The sequence below is a fragment of the Ammodytes marinus genome (genome assembly GCF_949987685.1).
Source record: "Ammodytes marinus genome assembly, chromosome: 7".
Lineage (NCBI taxonomy): Eukaryota > Metazoa > Chordata > Actinopteri > Uranoscopiformes > Ammodytidae > Ammodytes > Ammodytes marinus.
Window position 1 is genome coordinate 12,265,725 of NC_137211.1, and position 16,628 is coordinate 12,282,352.

Here is a 16,628-nt window from a genome sequence, read left to right on the forward strand (position 1 = left end):
TCCTCGTAGTGCCTTTAAATGTCTGTTGTTGTAAGGTTAACTATTTAATTGAAAAAAATGTATTTCCCTGATCTTAATGTTTTTTATCACCGTTTGAGAGTAAAATGGAATGATAATATCCTCTAACTTTAAAACCATGCCAGTCAGCCCGTGCATTTTCCTGTCCGTCTCATCACATCTCTCTCCATTCCTTAAACTTCTGTTTGTTTGTTTGTTTGTTTGTTTGTTTGTTTGTTTGTTTGTTTGTTTGTTTGTTTGTTTGTTTGTTAAACAATCTCTGTAGGGGATATTTAAGTTCAACAGCTGTTGTTTAAAGGCATGATGACCTCTGAACTTACATTGAAAAATAAGATTTTTGTTTAAAAACGTGAGGGGCAAAGTGGGATGCCAGACAAGTATTGCTCTTTACTCCCAGAGATGTTATTGTATCAAAGTGGGGTCTTTGAAGCACATTCCTGTCAGTGCAGTGCAGACAGCAGTCCACAGGGGAAGGAGGAAAATGAGAGGTTTAGCGAGCAACAGGAAAACCGCTATGAGAACACATTCCAGGCAGAGCAGAGTCTGTGCGAGACAATAAGGGGTGGGACAAAAGTGTATAGCCTACTATTTAAAAAAAATATGTAATCTTGCCTTTGGATCTGGACAACAAAAACATGTTCTTACTTAATGGGAGAGGACTTGCATAGAGCCTTCACTTGTAAAGAGGAAGAGGCGTCTGGTTACTTCCAAAGCCGTCGACTATGGTTCGTGTTGTCGGTTTATCAGCGCAGATTTGGACCGAGATGAGATAGGCTACAGCCCGCTGTTTGTCTATCGACCTGCCAGGACTGCGCTGCCAGCTCTTTTAATTTTTTTTAACTTAGTTTGTGAGGGATATGACCTAGATAGTAGCCTAATTTTATTTATTTGGAAGCAGAGAGACAAAGTTTTCCCCGAAACTTTGGCTGGTCGTCACCGAAGCAGGAAAGGATGTGAGCCCCCTCTCTCTCTCTGTGGATGAAACATCAACTCAAACCGAGCCATTCTACTAGACAAGCAAGAACGACAATACCCTGCTTTTAAAGTGAAACCATTTCTGTATTTTTTTTGTACTTCTTCTTCCACTTTTTTTTTAACGTGAAATGACTTAGGCCTACTTGCCACGGAGGGGACACTTACTGTGACATGGGAGACGTTGGGCGTCATTGGCATCTGTCAAGTTAAAAGGCGGGCAGGAAACAGGTAAGCTAATGATGCAGCTTAAAACTATGAATATTTTCTCTTTTCCTGTAGGTGTTTGTTTTAAAGGTTTAACGCTGTAGTCACCTTACCCTAACCCTTACCCTTTGACAGCGCCATAGGCATTCATCACCTCCACGTGTTTCCAGATGTTAATCAACAGGTGTGCAGAAGTGACCTGACCCAAAGATTAACAGCAGTGAACAGTGTCTTACTATCATAATCTTAAACTTTACATTATATTCCCCATTTAGAAGCCAAAATGGATATAGCCTACTAATTCTTATAAACTACATTTACCTTCCCATACCAGTAATTGAAAGTAGGCCTATAGGCTACTTTAAAGTAGGCTAGGCTATATCTAAGGCTACTCAGGTAGGCTACTGTACAGAGTTGAGGTATGTTTTACTTAACCTTAAGATTTCCCTTTTATCTTGCTAACTTCTGATCCAATATGGAAATTAACTTACCTTTTACCCCACTAAATTAAGCTACCTATAGATGGACCAATAAATCTATAAAGACGATATTAGTGCTTTTGCAGATATATCATATCACGACTGACATGTAAGAGAGAGAAATCACAGTAGGGTACAGAGCTGCCCAACATATGTTTGAGGTTGTTCAGAAGCAGTTTTGCCAGTACCGGTATATAGGCCTACAGTAGTTGTCAGTGGTGGACTCAGACTGTTTGAAGGGCAGGGGCGAAAAAATAAAAAGGGCACATTCTGGACAACATGAGGCCCCACCAGCGGACACTGTGGCTTTTCTAACTTGATGGTGTTTTGTTCCCCCAACGGAGCCTTAAAGGCAGCGCTGCCTGGAAGGTCCTATCCCCTAACCTTAGCAAGCACTGCCTTGAAGGTTCGATTCGGGGCACTTGTTACATCTCCATGTAGCACATTAAAAAAATTGTTGGGCTCTACAATTAAATGGGGGGTCTGGGGTTCCCCCCCCAGAAAAAAATTAGCTTCTAAGACACTGTTTCCCCTTATTCTTGCGACTTTATGAACACCAAAATGAGTTGTTCACATCATTGTGCACTTTCACATTTTAGCCAAAGAAAGGAGGATGCCTTGCTACTTTCATCTTTACTAACATTTAAGTAAAAATTAGACTGGAGAAAATGACCGCTGACAGCCAGCTACGGAAAAATTGAAGGAAGTTTTCCTTCATGTTGAGGTGATAGCTGACCATTATCGTCTCTCTTGCATGAAATGACCTACACTTGAATGATCTTGAACGCTCAAAAAATGCATATAAATTTTAAACGGATTATGCAAACTGAAAATATTAAGTTTTTCTAACTTGGCATCTAATTGCGCTTTCCCACTATGGGTACTGACATACTCTTAATCCGCTTTTTGCTTCGTTATCCAGTGGAGATTTAAGTGCCACTCGATGTAGCTGTTTATCATAGCGACGCTACATGAAAGCAACGCCTCTTTCGCATTCCCCGTTCGTCAGCTACCAAAGAGAGGAACGTCTGCACCTCATTAGCTAACCACAACATGTTTTTTTTGGTTTGCCATATTCTTGCTCCATAGGGCACATCATCATCATTTAGGGCTATTTATGGAGGGAAAACCTAGGGCACTCATTAATTTTTGTTCACGTGTAAAGGGCAGCCAATAAGGCACTTTCTCTCATTTTCACCACCATAGAGGGCACTTTAGCAACACTTTTTCAACCATGGGGGCACCAGACGGGCAGAAGGGCACTATCAGGGTACTAGAAGGGCACTAGAAGGTCGCTCCCCTGCCCCCTCCCCCCCCCCCTGAGTCCGCCACTGGTAGTTGTGTCCACATGAGATCTGAAAGCTTTATTATTTTACTGTAAATGACCTAACCAATAAATATCTCTGTGTCAGCCTCAAAAGTCCAATCAGTCAGGCTGTGATTATAAGTAATTATACGCAAGTAACCTTTACATTTGCGCATTAAACATATCATATGACCATCTTGTACAATATGAATTGTGAAAAATGGATTTGAAGTATAATTTTTACGTATGGAAAGATTTTGAATGCAAGACTTTTTCTGTTAATGGAGTCCTCCTCATTGTTTTGTATATGAGTTATATGGCCAGTTTTGCTGAAGAAAAGGATCTGAATGCTTCCTGTTCCACTGGTTTCAACTTTGTTGTAAGATCCTTCTTTCAGAACACGTTAGGGTGAAGAGTTCATTCCTCTTGACATGAGTAGAACCAGAATGACTGCTGGATCATTTTGTTTGCATCTTATGAATGTAAATACCCGGCTGTATTTCTCCAGTACGTTTTTTTTAACATTCCTCTCATTCACCCATCATCCTACATTTGCCCTTTATGTGTAGAGGTCACACAGGCTCTTTCCAGGTGGGTGCTGTTGCAGGTCAACGACATCAGTTGTGGCTCATTCTCTCTCTATACCCGATCTTCCATGTATCTGGTGCTTTTATTCTTATTTTTCGGACGCAAATACCGATTGCTGTGTAGATCAGAGTTACTGTGTATTCCCTCAGACATGCATTCATTGTAGGTATGCATGTGAGAGCACGCACACAGCAACTGAGCCATAAAGCCTGCCAAGCCTAGTATTGTCTGTGAAATGGAAGATACAATCAGTATGTTGCTGCAGACAGTCGCAATCATTGGATTACATATTTCGGGGGATTTTAACCCAACTCAGAAAAGTTTTTTTCAATGTTATTTAAAATAACTGAATGTGACATTGCCTTGCTATTTCAACCACATGATGGAAAATTGACAGTAACACTGCCTGTAAAGTTCCCTTCCAGAGACAGAGTAATTGGGGCTTTTTTTTTTGGTGTGAGGAGGCCCCGTTGAAGGGAGACTGCTGTGCTAAGCCGTGCCCCCACCATACACCACTTTTAACCGCACATCGTCATCTAGATGGAATGAGAGATGTGCCTCCCCACATACAAGCTCTGTAGATGAGAGGAAGAGATGACAATGGATCTTTTTCCCGCAGGGGTTCACGTGGGTGTGTAGCGTTTGGACAGAATGGAGACAAACAGGAGAGAGAGAGAGAGAGAGAGAGAGAGAGAGAGAGAGAGAGAGAGAGAGAGAGAGAGGAAGTGTGCTGGAGCCTTAAGTTAGGCTGCCCTTACGATGGGGGGACGTGATTACTGCTCTTTCCTATGGCGGGATCCTGCGGTTGATAGCTAGAAAAAAACGCCATGCTCCTCCTTTGAGAATAGGTTGAAATCTGTGGGTGGTGTTGTGTTTAGGCTGCCTGATACAGGAAGTGGTATTTGCTGTTTGGTCAAATATGGCCTGTGTGTGGATTCAGCAGGATGACACTGCTAACCGAGATGTAGGAGGAAAGTCACAGATTGCTTATTTGATTTGACACTTTGATAAACATGTGAAACTCCATTCAGAAACATGCTCTTGTTTTTTAACGGTTGTCAAAGCAGCAAAATGCAGATCTTCTAATGTCTCCCACTCCCACTCCTCTGGTTTCTCTCCAGTGACATTTAACACGATGAGTAAGGTAATGCGATGGCTTCCTGTAGTTTGTACTTACAGTTAAATATATCTAGCCAGATGCATCTAAAAACCAAAGGAGGATATCCGTAGTTCTGTGCTGACATGTGCAACGTTCCACTGTCAGATGTGTGCAGTTCAAGGGGCTACTTGCTGTGAGATACATGAGGTAGGATAACCATTTCTATCAGACTACCTGAAGATTAATACATGCTGAGCTGCTCACTCATGCACAGCAAGGGATCGCTATTTGTTGCTGGAGAGTATGCATATATACAACATATTTATAAATGTTATATATGGCCTAAGCCTATACCAGGGGTTCTCAAACTTTTGATAGCTGAGGGCCAATTTAGGAACCTAACATTGGACCGAGGGCCACCGAAGGAAAACAATTAAAAAAAACTGAAATAATTTCAATGGCCAGCGTCTTTGCGTCTATACAGTTTACATGTATTGGTCTGCATCCAATAATGTGTAATTAACACATTTTAATTATTACATGAAGGGCTAGGTTTCATTTCAACATTGGGGGGGGGGGGGGGGGCACATTAAAAGCGGGGGTCCTCCCCCAGAAAAATTTGAGGTTTGAACACTTCATTTTGTGCATTCTGGTTAATTTTTATGCAGTAATTTGTGTCTTCTGTATTCATTTATGGTGGACATGTTAAGGAAAAGACAAATAGCTCCCATTGACACAAATCTAATGGAATATAAATCAGTAAGGCACTGAGGCATTCTGTATTGCATTAAAATATTTATTCTACTTTATTGTTCAAAACTTTCTGCACATTGAAAACGTATCACCTTTTGGAGTGTTTTTTTTTTGTGGGACTCACTACTCATGATGCAGCAGCAGTGTTAACTATTATGACACTATACATTGGAAATAAACAGGGTGGGCTATCAGCAGTCAACTATAGGCAGATAGTTCCATGGTTATCAGCAGCTAGCTAACGTTCGCTTGTTAGCTAAACTTTAGGCAAAAGAGTTAGAAACCAGATAATGTTAGCACCTTGAAGGTGAGAAAGTGCATCGTATTGGGCTTGACAAGCTCACTATCTAACAACTTACATTGGGACCACTACACTGCCTGCAGCACTGCAGGAGGCTGACCAGCCGTCTGCAACGAGAGGCAGAGGCCAGCCGAACTTCGCAAGTTTAAGATGGTACGGACGGTCAACTGACTGTAGGGGTGTTATTAATAATTGGGGAATGAATATAAACAATTAGGAGGGATATTTAAGTGTTTCGACCCCTGTACTGTTGTTGCTGTTACGGGGGACGCATTCCCTCCGTGCGTTTCAATTTAAATTTAAATATGATTATTATTATTTTTTTAATAATTCATAATTCAATGCGGGCCGCCAGATATGTTGGGCCGCACTTTGAGAACCACTGGCCTATGCGTAGCCTATATTAGCCTATCTATAAAATATACAATTGGATAACTTTTTTGTCCTACATCGGATGTAAATGCAGTGATTCCATTTGATTCACAAACTGCAATAGTCTAATATGATTAGATTTGTATGTGAGGTTTTGATTTGCGAACTCAAACCTATTATACATTCAAGTGTGTAGTAAAGTAATGTAAGGTATTTTACCTGGATAAATAAAGGATATTGATATTGATTGATTGAATGTGAGCCATGCACACTATCCTTGTTATTTATGCTACAAAACAATCAAAGTGGCATAGATAAGATTTTTGAACAGAAATGACTAAAAGATGTGTTTGTTATAGTGTGTGTATGTGCATTAAAAAATCTAGATATAAAGTGAAATAAACAAAGTTTTTATAAAAATTACAAAATTGTTAATGTACATTTTTAAATTATATTTCTGAAGTGATTGATACATTTTTCTCTGCTTTTCCAGTTATGCAGCTACATTGGCATGATTTTGACTAATATAACTGAATCAATCCAATGAATGAAACATTACAACCCTTAAGCATAAACTACTCACTACTTCTTTAACCTCAGTCAGAGTTTCCAGAACATTTCCTGCTCTTAACTGCATTGCCATCAGTCCAGTTAACTTTCTCATGTGTTACTTGTCATTGTCTATTTATGATCTATTTTATTGCTATTTATTTTAGCCTAATATCTTTCCCTTGCTGTCATTAGCCGACCTCTGTTTGTATATTTATTGTGTTTTGACATGTAACATTTTGGACATTGTTGGTGTGATTGTGGATGTGGTAAACTGCAAATTAATTGCAATCAATCAAATGGGATCAAAAAGGTTCTCTTATCTAATCTAATCTAAACTGCTCCAGTGCCTCTCAAACAAAAGCATTTCGTAAAGACACACTTTTAGGGGAATTCTGCTACCAAACAATGTGGAAAAGAAGACCTCAGGGTTTATTTGGGAGCTTGTATTATTGTGTAGATGTTTGCTTCAAAAACTAAAAGCATGTTGAATTAATAACCATGTTTCTAGTTTATATAATTCCTCTGGGACAAACAAAGAGACTGTAAGATTTTCCAAAGGGGAATCCAAGGAAATCAGAAATAATACAGTTCGCAGAAGAAAAAAAAGAAAAAAAGACTTGAGGCTGAGCACATGTGTATCCATTTAGGCCTACTGCAAATGTATTGTACAAGCTCACCTGAGTTACATGTTAAAGACTAAAGCGTGCTTCAGCAGTGAGAACGGCTGAGTCCAGTATGACAGCCCTCTCCTGCTTGCGTGACCCTCAGCAGTGCAGCCCTAAACAATGAGCAGACCTGAGTCTCGCCGGCCAGCCGGGTGGGGCCGCTCAATGGCAGGAAGCGTAGCCATCAATATTTACTCTGTGAGCGGGGCAGTTGAGGAGCCGACAGGCCTGGAGCCCGGCTAACGCAGCGCCAGCCACAGCGCACACACACACGTGCACACACACGCGCGCGCACACACACAAACACACACACACACAAACACTCACAGCCTCTTCCTCCCCTCAAGACCCTTTTCCCACCCAAAGCAATTACAACACAGGCAGACAGACTGGGCCCTCGGCCTGTTGTTTTTAACCTCATAGCTTACTCTGCCAACGAGCCCAAGCTTTAACCACTGCTGTTCAACTCCTCATATAGACAACTATTAAGTTATGGTCTATACAATTCAATCACATAGCAGTTACAACTTCATGCCCCAAATGAAATCAACGCTTCCTCGTTAAGACAGTTGCTAATTAAGAAGCAATGCTTATTCGATGATAATCATTCGATTATATTAACTTTGATTAATTATTTTTGACCTGTTTCACAGAGATGGGAAGCTCTGCTCTGCTCGCGGTAGTGCTGGTGGGGACACTCCTGTGGGCCTCTGCTATCCATGCAGGTGAGTTAATGGTCCGATGTAGAAAATGTGTTTGTCCCAATTTGTCCCAATGATTCAGGAAGGGGCCATTAATAAGACACAGCCCAGGGGGCGCCCTTAGCTCAGTTGGTAGGGTGTCCCCCCCATGGGTCTCGGCCAGCAGCGGACCCGGGTTCGATTCCAGCCCGCGGTCGTCCTCTGCATGTCACTCCCCTCTCTGCCCCATTTCAACTCTGTCTCTACACTATCAATAAAGCATAAAAATGCCCCAAAAATATCTTTAAAAAAAATTAAAATAAGACACAGCCCATTAAGTGTGCCGGTTTGAGTTCTCTTAGGTGAGTTTCAGTATGCTTCAGTCTCACGGTTCTCACCAACCCTCCAGTGTAAAACAATAGGCAGCTATTTCCAGTCGACAAGCTCAGACAGGCAGAGTTTGTGCAGGTCTATGCTTCTTCTAGGTTCACTTTCCTGTAACTGTGATACAGACACACTGTCTGCTATATGATTTCAAACCAAAAATACCTCCTCGGGTTAACCACCTCTATTTGATGTCTTGTGGCTGCCAGGAAATATCGTCAGCGCATTTATTTCTTGGAGGAAGCAAAGCTTTGTTTACAAGTATTGTTCATGCCACTAATCTTTAAAAAAATATATGGAGAGTTGGCCTTGCTTTTCTTCAATATTTCCAAGATCGATCATTTTCATTATTGTTTTTTTTTTCGATTCAATATTGACTGGTGCAATTATGCAATATGTGATTGTGCATAGGCATGTAGGCAGTTGTAGTGTTGTTACTGTATGTGCTCACTTGTGTTCTCACCCTTCTCTTAACACATATCTGCCTGTGTGTACTTTGGGCTATAGACTCCGAAGATGACGGGAAGCTGCTGTGCACATGCGATAATAACAAAAAAAGCACGTGCGTGAATGAAACTTGCAGAGGAGACCACTGCTTCTACACCTGGGTGAAGGGCGACGAGGAGAGGGGCTGCTTCGGCTCACTTAACTACAGGGAGCAATGCTTCACCTCCTTCGATAACTTCTTTATGAAATGCTGCAACGACGAGGATCATTGCAACTCCCTCATCACATACATCAGTCAGTACCAATACTAGTTTGCTTTCAATTGTTTTAACATGGCATCCATTCATCTTGAAGAACCAACGTGGTACTGAGCCTCCCAGTGTTGTGTCATTTGGTTCCTCTCAGGCTCATCCAAACAGTTCAGTGGACATCCTGTGTGACTTTGTTCTAGATCTCAAAGCTCTAGAGAGTTACTGGTTCCCTCTTGTGGTCAATTAGAGCATATTAGCACTGTGTTGCTTTCCTTTTTTGGATGGATGAGTGCCATGTTGTAAACGTGTTTTAACCTTTTTTTTCCAAAATAATTCCGAAATAAAGCCTCTCCTCCTCAATTGACTGAAATATGCGTGTGTGTGTGTGTGTGTGTGTGTGTGTGTGTGTGTGTGTGTGTGTGTGTGTGTGTGTGTGTGTGTGTGTGTGTGTGTGTGTGTGTGTGTGCATGTGCCTGAATACTTATGTATAGAGCCGACAACAACACCCCCAGAACTCAGTCGTCCGGAGCTGTGGATCACGGTGTCTGTGCTGCTGTTAGTCATGTTTGCCAGCGTGCTTGGCCTGGTGCTGTTCCTGCTCTACCGACGTGCCCACTGCAGACTGAAAAATGCAGAAGAACATGATGTCACCATGCTCAAGGTCCCTAATGGAGAGGAGCCCACATACGGTGTAAGAGATTTATTCCATGTTTGACGTAAAACAAAAATAATATGAAAAGATGCTGAAATTGTGCACAGTTCCCACTCACTAGGATAATGTCTGTGTCACTTTTTCTCCTTCTCCAGGAAATCTTCGATGAGTTCTGTACATCGGGGAGTGGAACGGGGCTGCCCTACCTGGTCCAAAGGACAATGGCCAGACAGATCTCACTTGTTGAATGTGTCGGTCAGTCACCCTTCCTCACCACTGCTGCTCTCCTTTGCTCGGTTTTGTTGACTTCCTTGCAGTTGTGTGACTGTGTCCATGTGTTTCCAGGTAAAGGCAGGTATGGGGAGGTGTGGAGGGGAACTTGGATGGGAGAAAGCGTGGCGGTCAAGATCTTCTCCTCTCGGGATGAGCAGTCGTGGTTCAGAGAGACAGAGATCTACAATACCGTACAGCTGCGACACGACAACATACTGGGTACGGCCGGCCGCTAGATTGAAGTCCCAAAATAATTATTCTTATGATGATTTTTTTGAAGCACCAGCCATAAGACAAACATTGAAATAGCAATCTTTCTACTCTGGCTTTTTAGGTTTCATAGCCTCTGACATGACGTCCAAGAATTCCAGCACCCAGCTGTGGCTCGTCACCCACTTTCATGAGCTGGGTTCTCTCTACGACTTCCTGCAGTACAGCAGCTTGGAGCCTGAGGGCTGCCTCAGGATGTGTCTGTCTGTGGCCTGTGGCCTGGTCCACCTCCACACCGAGATCGTCAGCTCCCAGGAAAAGCCAGCCATCGCCCACCGAGACCTGAAAAGCCGAAACATACTGGTAAAGCGGAACGGACAGTGCTGCATTGCTGACCTAGGTGAGGGTCCTGTAGAAATCACAAAATCACAATGAATCTACTGCACTTCTGTTTGTATCTGTTTTCAGCTATTTCATGTTGATTGTTGATGTATCATTAAAGTAAATCAGTAATTCACTGAATATTAAAAAAGTTCCACCAGTGCTGAATGCCTACTACCTCCTCAGGTTTGGCTGTGATACATTCTCAGTCCCATGACTACCTGGATGTGGGAAACAATCCTCGAGTGGGGACCAAGCGCTACATGGCCCCTGAGGTGCTGGATGAGACTATTCGTATGGACATCTTTGAGTCCTACAAGCAAACTGACATCTGGGCGCTGGGCCTGGTCTTCTGGGAAATTACCCGCAGGACCATTGTCAATGGTAACGGAAACGACAGGCTATAAGAATGCTGCGCCTTAAATTCGCTGATGCATTTGGACATACCAGTTATTACATTTCAGGGATTAAATGGTAGCACAGTCTTTGTATATACAAGTGGATTTTGGAGTCGATTTTGGGAAAATAGATTTTTACCCACCACTCAGGCATATCATGTTGAGAATGTCTTTTCCCTGTCATGTCTGCCTGCCTCTGGTATCAGTATACATAAGGAGCAGTTTAGTTCCATGTCTCTCAGCACTCTAGTGTTTTCCTAGACTGTGTCTGTCTCTACTATCCTCTCTCATGATTAGCACGGCAGTAATTATAAACAGTCTTATCTGGTGTCAGCACTCACTTGTACATAGTCCAGATACCCATGCACACAATTTGTAGATGCAGGCACACATCATTGCACAAACGGCCGGCCGGCCGCACGCACACACACACACACACACACACACACACACTGACACTCGGACAGGCCTTGCAGATCTACATCCCACTGTAGTCGCTAGGGAATTGATATCTTTCCCTGCTCTCTAGTTTAATCAAACATACTTTACAAAACTCCCACTACAGACTATCTCAATTTCCAAGTGTGCTATTTCAGGCAATGAGGAGAAATGTATGAAGAGATAAACCCGACATTTAAAGGCTGTCTACTTATAACAAGGTTGATTATGAGTTTTCCTATAGTATTTAACATGACTCCATTTGCCTTACCTTTGGTTTTGGTTTTAGGGATCGTGGAAGAGTACCGCCCTCCCTTCTTTGACCAGGTGCCGGTAGATCCCAGTTTTGAGGAGATGAAGAAGGTGGTGTGTGTGGACCAGCAGAGGCCCTGTCTGCACAACCGGCTCCATTCCCACCCTGTAGGCACACACACACACACACACACACACACACACACACACACTTCTAACCGTAGCACCCACTCATCCTCATTTAGACTTACAGAAAAAAGACACTATGTTCTACTAAGATGGCCAGGTGTTATTATTTTACATTGGTCTCTGTTTGTGTTCAGATACTGACAGCCATTGTGAAGATAATGAAGGAGTGCTGGTACCAGAGCCCGCCAGCCCGCCTCACAGCCCTGCGCGTCAGGAAAACGCTCTCCAAACTGGATACTGACAGTGACTTCAGCATCGAGAAGCTCAAGCGGGACGTGTAGACCAGAGCACCATGGATGGAACAGGGACAATGTATTGCAAAAATGCCAGAAGGGATTTTTTGCGCCACATTCCAACAGCACAAGGTGCATACCATTAGCATATTTTGAGCTAATGACTCACACAGTCACTGCATTGTATTAGACATCTATATGACTTGGAGCAGTAATGTCTAGACTGGCTCACACACCAAAGGCTATTTTTGTCACAGCCTAATTTTCATCTGCCATATGTTTGGTGCCTCAAACCAAGATGCCCTTAAAAGCAAACCATTAAGATCAAAAACAAATTTAATTAAGGTATTTCTTCTTTTCTACAGCTAATACATGTTTAGGTTGGACATTTCAATGACAGAATAATTACCAGGAAACAATTTGCAAGCTGTTCTACACTAACAGGGTTATAATCATCCTTATCTTAATACCCCGTGGTCATGACAGAAAGGACAACCAGTAAAGCACAATTACTCGCCCTCTTATCAAGAAGAGGAGTGTGTCATTCTGGACTTGCTCTGATATACAGTAAAATTGCACTTATGGGTTTTCCCATTATGAACAAAGCCCCAAAAATGAACGGAGAACACACAAGTTAAATAATAAAAGAATAATACCAAAGCACATGTCATGTAAGCATATTTAACTTATATAGAATGAGAATTTGTTATCAGCACACAGACATATATTTGTACATATTCTAACAGCATTTAAGCTGTTGTCTAGTATCACCATTGGGGTTATTGTAAATATATTTTTAAAAAAGGGTATTATTTTCTATTATTCAACAACGATACACATTTTATATAGGGGAAGGTGGGGTGATTTGTGCAACTTTTTACTCAAAGTGATTTTAAAGTGAGGCCTTGACAGTTATGTCTCCAACTCAAATATGTACATATATTTCAGGATGTTGTGCATCCCTGGCAATAAAAACTTTGGATCTGGAATAAACTGTTTAAGAAATATAGCTTTCGGAAAAAAAGTTGTCTTGTCGCACAAATCACCCCACGTAGTGGGGTGATTTGTGCGTCATTGTGTCACAATGACAAAGTCACCATCATCATCTTTCTGGCCATCTGAACTCTCATCAGTGGTGTCGTTAAGTGGAGTTGAGATGTCACTCTCTTCTGAGCTACTGTAGACAATCACTTTCTTTTGGTGACCAGCGTATACAGCCATGCCACTGGCACAACTCTCAGAAATGTACTTTGCACTAGTTGCTCCGTGCTTGTGGAACCAACTGCCACCTGACAAATGTGATTCCCCCTACATTTCTGCCTTTAAATCAAGGCTCAAAACCCATATGTACACCCTGGCTTTTCCTCCCCATTAACTATCTTACCTCTGCACTACTATCTGTGTTTATGTGGATGTATGGGCTTTACGTCTTTTATTTTGGTTATTGTTATTGTACCTTCATTGTTTACCTACTGAATGCACTATGTACAGCACTTTGGACAGTGCAAACTGTCATAAATGTGCTTTTCTAAATACATTTTACTTACTTACTTACTTATAACTCACCCAGGCCCTTGCGCACAAATCACCCCATCCCCAGAATTTTGGATAATAGGCATGATGCAGCAATTTAGGGTTGACATTGTGCTAACTATATAGACTCAAAGTGTAGCATACCAAAGCACTAAAACATGTGTCAAATGTTTTCAAACGTGTCTATAATTGTTCAGACACAATAATCAAAAAACCTTGATCATGGAAATTTTACTTTGAAAGGCAAAACACAGTTTTTTGAGCTTAAATGTGCTTATATCTTATTCCTTGTGTCTCCCTTCTTTACAGGATGAGTCAAATGGATGGCTCTTCTTAAATATGTGGTCACATTTCCAATTTCTTCCACGGTTTTCTAGAAACAAGGGGTTTTGCAACTTCCAAAACGCACAAATCACCCCACCTTCCCCTACTTTTTTTACGACTCAGCTTTTTCTAATAATTTGTTTTACATTCCAGTACACCTAAAATGTACCATCACCAGTAATATGGTCAATAAAGGGAATTCACAATCAGACATGTAATATAGTATGTTGAATAAAGGAATGTATTTTTCAACTGCTGCCGCTGTAGATACTATTTTGTAACCAATGATGTAATTCTCTGAATGACCAGCAGGGGTCGTCAGACAATAGACAAAAAGTGATCCGTGGGTTCACAGAAGGGCAGCTTATCTTCATGGTGTAATCGGTTCTGCAACAGAGTTTTCATTCACATTGCATCACCTGCAAATTATTGAACAAAAAAGGGAAAGACTAATATTTCATCAAAAGTATCACTGAAGTATATTAATCAAAATGTTCTAATGTAGAGGGAAGGATAGATTATTTCATATTTTACAGTACTTCTTTACTTAATCTTATTTGGACCGCCATAATAGTTTTACATACATGCAACCTGTAATCAAGATAACATATTCCAATTTTCTCTCAGTCACACTAACTTCACATTGTGAGAAACTAAACAAGAAAGCCTTTCTGAATAGGGAAATGAATAAACAGATGCATTATTCTTAGTAGTTATGTTTGATATACATTGACAATACCAACAAAACACCATTGTTTTTCTATTTTTCCATTTTTACTGGAAAAATGCAAACATTTAGGCCTCTCCCATTCATTTAAAATGTATAGTTCCCATGAATCACAAATCAAAACACAATATTTTGGTTTGAGCAGCAGTCAGGTGTATCTCATTATATTATCACTTTGCCTACAAATAAAAAATGTACTTTATCAGTTATATGGTGAGAAAAATGTGGTCAAATCGAAGCATGAAAGAAACAAGTTTGAGGTGCAGAATGTTGGACTGTCACAAAGAATACAAAATGTCCAACAAGGACCAAATATGCCAAGAACGTTCCCAGTGGTTGGTGAAAATAATTATATCGGCTCTGTCCCCTTCATGTCATATATGTTTTCTTTTTGTATCCGTCCAGCTTTCACTTCCTTTATCTGTGTGTGTGTGTGTGTGTGTGTGTGTGTGTGTGTGTGTGTGTGTGTGTGTGTGTGTGTGTTTTCCATCTGCCTGCTTGTTGAACAAACTCCAGCGAGATAATACTCCCTCAAAGCCCCAGTCTGTCTGGTCAGTCAGATGAAATGCGGGTTATTTTTAACACTGCAGGGGGGTTGTTGAAGTATCAAGAGAGGCCAAACTCCCTATCTGTGAGTGCAGAGGCCCTTCTCAATTCCCCCTCTGTTATCCCTCCTCTGTGTATTCATCTTTCGCAGTGGGATCATTGCAAAACGGCTCGGTAGAGACAGAGGGATTTGTTCAGCGGACAACTCACACTGTAGATATGTGGAGATAAATTGGACAGGGCCGATAATGGAATCCACAGAGAGGAGACTATGCAGACACTATTTGGCTTGAGCATGGATCAGTGAGAGTGCTAGCAAGAGGACAATAATAAAATAAAATAAATAACTTCAAGTCCCAGGCGCACCTGACTCACCTCTTCCTCAGCTATATTTTCAACTAGTTGCAGCAGTGATGTGTTAGTTAGATGATATTCAAAATAAACTGTAACGTTTTACGAATAAAATGTGGCAGGCTCTTGTTGTTGTTTTTACACAGACTCAAACCAAATTTCTGACCCAGATTTTGCTCTGGGGGAACTGATGGAAACGTTTGACACCTACAGTGCCCTGAAGCTATAATCTCAATAATGGATTTGTTTGCTCTGTCATTGAATATGGATGGAAAGACCCATGTGTGTGTCATTGTCTACTTACCCTAAAACATTACCTGCTGTGCTGTGCATATTATTAGACCTGCTGCCTCCTAACTAACACTCATGAAGAAGAAAAGGTTCAGAAGTCAGTCAAAGTGGATTCCTCTCTCATTTGCATTAGAGGACATATAGGCCTACTGTATGTAACGCCTGACTTAAATTGTCTACTGTCTTTGAATGTAGGCGTATTGCACAGTTTAAATTGAGTCATGATAATCATAGTGACTGACTGCCCCTATGTTCACATCGTGAAAAACAAAATGGTGTCACTCATCAGAAATGTTCACCATTGTTTTTTAAAATAATCAAGATAATTTATTATTTAAATTGGCATTTCATTGTTTTTTCTGTGATATCAACAGTTGAAGTGAAGTGGCCATGTTAGATCATGTTTGTTACCTGATGCAAGTTTGTCAGGAATGCTAAACCCTAGCAGATAAAAACCTTATGCAACTGCTTTATATTTTCACACCTTGAAACCAATAAACCAATTAGGGAGGGGAATGAATTAACCCAATGTGTAACCCAACTTTAGTCTGACGTAAAACTATCTGACGTAAAACTATCAAAAGTCACTGAACCATCATTGTAGAGAACTAGTCACAACGTTTAACTTTAATGAGAAACACTAAAGATGACATCACATGTTTTCACCTTTTTTAACATTAAAGGCTGAAACAGAGTTACGGTTTGCAGAAGGGGGACATGTAGCAAGCAGGTCCTCCCCTTTAAACATACACACAC

The 16,628-nt window shown here is 41.2% G+C and overlaps 1 protein-coding gene across 1 annotated transcript; it reads left to right on the forward strand.

Moving 5' to 3' along the window:
• Window positions 1-1,077: 1,077 nt before the first annotated feature.
• Window positions 1,078-14,201, forward strand: acvrl1 (activin A receptor like type 1). Its single transcript, XM_080030634.1, has 10 exons — window positions 1,078-1,221; window positions 7,966-8,037; window positions 8,884-9,117; window positions 9,566-9,765; window positions 9,882-9,981; window positions 10,072-10,218; window positions 10,334-10,609; window positions 10,777-10,974; window positions 11,716-11,846; window positions 12,002-14,201. Exons 2-10 carry the CDS (start codon window positions 7,968-7,970, stop codon window positions 12,146-12,148), a joined length of 1,503 nt encoding a protein of 500 aa, XP_079886760.1. The 5' UTR covers window positions 1,078-1,221; window positions 7,966-7,967; the 3' UTR covers window positions 12,149-14,201.
• The last annotated feature ends 2,427 nt before the right edge of the window (window positions 14,202-16,628 follow it).